The 5,077-nt window shown below is 40.4% G+C and overlaps 1 protein-coding gene across 6 annotated transcripts in view; it reads right to left on the reverse strand.

The window, feature by feature from the left end:
• The window catches only part of LOC102673862 (phosphatase and actin regulator 4B), a 332,035-nt gene that overhangs the window by 291,927 nt on the left and 35,031 nt on the right, over positions 1-5,077 (reverse strand). The window contains exon 1 of one of the 6 annotated variants that reach the window (XM_006617437.2): positions 3,412-3,817. The exons of the other annotated variants lie outside the window; for them this stretch is intronic. Coding sequence (XP_006617500.1) covers positions 3,412-3,445 — 34 coding nt within the window. The 5' untranslated portion in view covers positions 3,446-3,817. Of the gene's footprint in view, positions 1-3,411; positions 3,818-5,077 lie in introns of those variants that run through there. 6 annotated transcript variants of the gene reach the window in all.

Here is a 5,077-nt window from a genome sequence, read left to right on the forward strand (position 1 = left end):
CTCTCGCGGCGCCGCGACGACTCATTGTTACGTAACGACTGTCACCCTCCACACGAGCAAGAAAATCGTTCCACCCTCCCCGTTTCCCTTCTCGCCGTGTCCGAGTTCGGTCCGCGCGTGTTCGCCACGGAATATGCTATCATCTCGAACGAAGGGTGAAAAACGACGAAAGGGGCGAGGCGAAGAAGAAGAAATCGGGCGGAAGCGTGAGAATGTTTGTCCTTTAAAGTGCCACTTCCGCGAGTTATGCCGGAAGTTAGCCTTGCGCGACGTGGAAAATTGGGCCCGCCTCGGATGTAACAGGATGTTCCTGTGTAATCCTTTAAAATGTTTTGGGACCAAGCTTTCTGGGATCTCCATTCTGGGATTTCTGCGATCCCTGTGAGTGGATGATCGTTGGAGAAGAGTTTGATCGTCGATGCGTTTGTAATTTTATTTCATATTAATTAAAAGTGATACGAATCTTGAATTTTAGATAAGAGAAATGTATCTGGAGATTTTGAAAAACGAGTGTTTAGAAATCGTATTTAAAAGTGTGTTGAAATTTAAAAGTCAAATTAATTTTAATTTGTCGAACTGTAAAATTGTATCTCTGTTAAATAAAAAAAAATGGAAATTTTTGGATGAAAGATATTTTAAAAGCGATTATTAATTTGAATCTTCGTTTCCAGAAATAAGATACGAAGAAGGCTCGAGAAAGAAAGAAAAGAGCAAAAGAGTCGAGCAAGATGTATAAGTGGAAAGTTTCGAGAGGGAGGGGCATATTGAAAAGTTTTATGATCTATTAAAAGTTTTTCGCGAGTGATAATTACGCGGCATTAATTCAAACCGATTTCTCCGGACGATTCGTCTTCCTCGAATTTTTGAAGGTTACACGAAGCGTTATCCCTTCCCCCTATCTGTTCAATCGATGACCCAAATGCTTTGCGTGTGGGTCGCCGCCAACTCGATGCACAAAAGAATGCTCCTCGTCGAGAGAAGCGACTCTCTTCTCAACCCTTATCTCTCTCGCACGCCTCTTAATTCGTGCTTTACGATCTTATTTGTATCAACAATATCGTTTGTATTTCATTATCTCGATGTCTCGAATCGAGTGTGAAATTATTGAATGGAAAAAACGTTTTCGACGAAGTGATTCGAACTCAAGTTCGTCAAACTTAAAGAAATTTTCTAAAAACTTAAATCGCAAAAAAGACCAATATATTCAAATATATTTTCGATAATATCGGTTTATGTTCATCAAAATTAAATATTTTCGAGGATGCACACAAGCACGGACAACTGACAGCGCACGCACGCATCGTTCGCACATGATCAGTAAGCAAAGGTTGAATCGTTTCATTTTTCCAGCGTAATCGCGATTCTCGAGATAACAGCGTAATGGATATTTACATCAGCAATTTCGCAAATGCGATACTTTGTGTAGCATTGTATACATTTCGCGATAACTAGCTTCCCCGTTTTTATTTGATCCTTTATGCGCGTCACGTATTTTTGCATTGCCAAGCTCGATGTATCGCGGAGCCACCCCTCCCTCCCCCTATTAACGAGGAGGTTCCGTTTTATGGTTTCTCGATTATCCGACCTTCCATTTATTCCACGTATTAAGAATTTATATATATATGTATGTATGATGATGAAACAATCGTTACGATCGAAACGACAATACTCGATCGTTTTATATCCATTGCTGTAATAAGCATCGAGAGCGATATTCAACGAGAATATCTGTACTTGAAGAGGAAGCTATATATATATATATACGAATAAATATTATTTTTATGCAATTTTTCCTTTGTGCAAACAATGCACGTTGTTCGAATTTTTTTCCTTTTCTTTCGTGCGACTAATAAAGTATCGTTTGAATTTCTAATAATAAATAATGATATAAATTTAATTCTAAAGGAATATAGTTACGTATAAGATAAATAAAGTCTAATTTCTAAAGTTTCAAAAGATACGAATCGAAATTATCGACGTTCTTATTACATTACATGATTTGTGCAAACAATAATGTAATCGAATAACAATCGTTAATCGAATTCTTTTTCTTTTTAGTTTTATTAGAAAATACACACGATAATAAACTATCGTTTGAATTTTTGATAAATAAATTTGTTAAAGTCTAATTCCTAAAGTTTCAAAAGAATTTATCGATGTTCCTATTACACGATTGTGTGTTAATCAAATTTTTTTATTAGAAAATATATACGATAATAAAGTATCGTTTGAATTTCTGATAAATAAATAAATAGTAATATAAATTTAATTTTAAAGAAATATATAATTATAGTTACATATAATTAGTATAAGATAAAGTCTGATTTGTTAAAGTCCAAATTCTAAAGAAATTATTACATTACACGATTCGTTCGATTAAATGAAATATTTAAAACATTGCTCGATGGAAAAGAATTGAAAGGAAAAATTTCCAGAAATGTTCATTATCGACGAAACGAAATAACCGACATTCTCACACGCGAAATAACGCTTTTAATCTCGTCACATTCCAACATGACGCGCAAACGTACACAACCGATTCCAGGTAGTGAAGACATCGATAAATCGCGCGTGTCTACTTCAACGATTCGTTCTCCCGACGAATTAATTCGCGACACGCGTATCTCTCTCCGCGGCACGTGGTCGCGATCCGTGCAATCGGACTAATGGATTTCCACGATCCAAATAATTTGAATGATTTTCAACGATTCGTTAATGAAATCGGCAGAATTCGCTCCACAAAGGGATACTTTTTAAGAGATGTCACGAATTTGAATTAAAAAAAGAAGAAGAAAAAAAGAAACAGAAGAAGAAGAAGAAGAAGAGAAGAGCGAAAAACAGATATCTTCGACGTCGACAAATCGGCATTTCTGACAATCGCTACGCGAGATAATCGACTTGTTTGTTACTTTTGCTTACCTATCGATGGCGCCGTACGACGTTATGTAAAAAAAAAATCCTTTGTATTCATTCTGTTGCACGATGGACAATCGTTTATCGATAAATCGGGACGAGGTGAGCTCGCGTTATCGCGAAGAAAGGAGACAGAACTTTTTTTCTTTTAAATAAAAACGGTTTAAACGCAATAAACGATCCTCGTGAAAACGAGAGTTGAAAGAAATTAAACTCTCATCAATCCAAAACTATTTCAACTAATGACAAACGTACATAAATTTAACTCGTGCCATTAAATTCTGCATTCCCGAGAGATCAAAGATATATTTTCTAAAAACATGCTCATCCAGATTAAATACTTAATCAATTATTACACTGTGTCTAATAACGCAATATTTTATCGATTAAAATATAAATCTACACTCAATCTCGAAATAATAATAAGAAGAATTTGCAATAGAAAAGAATGATTAATCTGTGAGGTGCGTGAAGAAGCAAATCGAAATGGACACATACCATCCTTGAAAGGGCCGAATCGCAACAAGCTCATCTCACCAAGCACCGCAAACCGTGGCACGATATCGACGGTATATCAGCAAAACGGTATCATCGGCCGTTATCTCGACACCGTTCACCGATATTCACCCGGACAGGAAAACAGCAGGGTCCACCGATGTCCGGAACGAAGCGTGTCTGTCCACGAACGGTGTCACGCGAAACAGCAAGGCCGACCCTGAACGTTGCCCGGTGAACCGTTCCTCATCGTACGCGATACCGTTCCTCGCTTCGCAACAAGGAAGCGCCCAAGTCTCCTCCGCTCGATCGATTCACCGCACGCCCCGTTGAATATTCACGAAACGATCTCGCAAACAATCGAACAGGATTTGCATCGAGCACCGATTTTATTGCGTATCCCGTCGAGGGAGACGAGGATCTCGTTGTAAACAAGAAATTTTCTTTCTCCTCTCCCAACTTCCTCTTATTCCAAGCATTCGATGTCTGCTTCAGATCGCGCCAAATTGAGCTCGTCGAGGAGAGAAATTCTTTTCACGATCGTGTTCCTTTGTCTTCTCTCGATCGTCTGCCGATCCACGTGGCCTCTCCGACGAGATGGAGCGGAACGAATGTTTCGAGGTGTAATCAATCTCTCTAGCAACGTCTCTCGAGAAACTTCATGGAACAGTAGTTAATGACCACTCGTGACAGATATACGCGTCGAAGGTATGTGTATTCGTTGCAGGTAGTGGACGATTTGTGCAAACTTGCTTAAACGATGACGAGCGTTTCTCGATAAGGATAATCTAGTTTAGGATTAATTGATCGATGAGCATTCATTGATCCGTGACAACAGTTGTTTTTATCCTCGATATTGGAGGAAAGTATCGTTTGTTTGTTTGCACGATGCACTTGAACCGGGTCGCGTGACAGTGCATAGGCCTCGCTGCGAGGCTTCCATCGATCCACCCAACTAATCCGATGTTATATTCCTAACTAACGCGAGTTTATATCGCAAACTGTTCGTAATCACACCTTCGAAACCATACTTATTACGACTATTTAATCTACGTTCTCCGTTCAATCGCTCCACATCGCGTATTTAACGTTGCACGTCGATTTCACCGAATTCCCCTTATGTTCTTCACTTTCGATTCAACAATATTCCAACGGACGACGAAATCTCTCTCTCGGTTACACCTCTCGTAAAAGCAATCCAAATTTGAAGGATAAAAATGGGAGTAGTGGACGATCCATCGATCGAACGAAGGCGCGTTCCCTTTAACTCGTGGAAAAATTGTGGAGAAACCGCGCACGGCCCGTCTTCGTCAACGGTATCCGATATACTGGAGAGCTGTTTACATCGTTGAAGAACGTGGCCACCGCACCTTGCCGGGCTTCCGTCACCTCAATTATACCGACACCACGCCGATCCACCCGTGAACTATCCCCTACGCGGGAAGGAAAGGTAGAAGGCAGAAGCTTTGTGACCAACCGAGCGGCGGTTGATTGGCAGCGAGCGAGCCGGCCATGGTGTGTCGTGGTAGTACGTGGCCGAGAATAGACTGGTATCGATGGCACAACCTATAGGGATCGAACCGACGCAAATAGGCCGTGGGACCCGCGGACGGAGCCGCGGGGAGGAAGAAGGTCGTGGGATCTCGATCGTGGCGATCGATCCGATCGC

The sequence above is a fragment of the Apis dorsata genome, unplaced genomic scaffold, assembly GCF_000469605.1.
Source record: "Apis dorsata unplaced genomic scaffold, Apis dorsata 1.3 scaffold_309, whole genome shotgun sequence".
Taxonomy (NCBI): domain Eukaryota; kingdom Metazoa; phylum Arthropoda; class Insecta; order Hymenoptera; family Apidae; genus Apis; species Apis dorsata.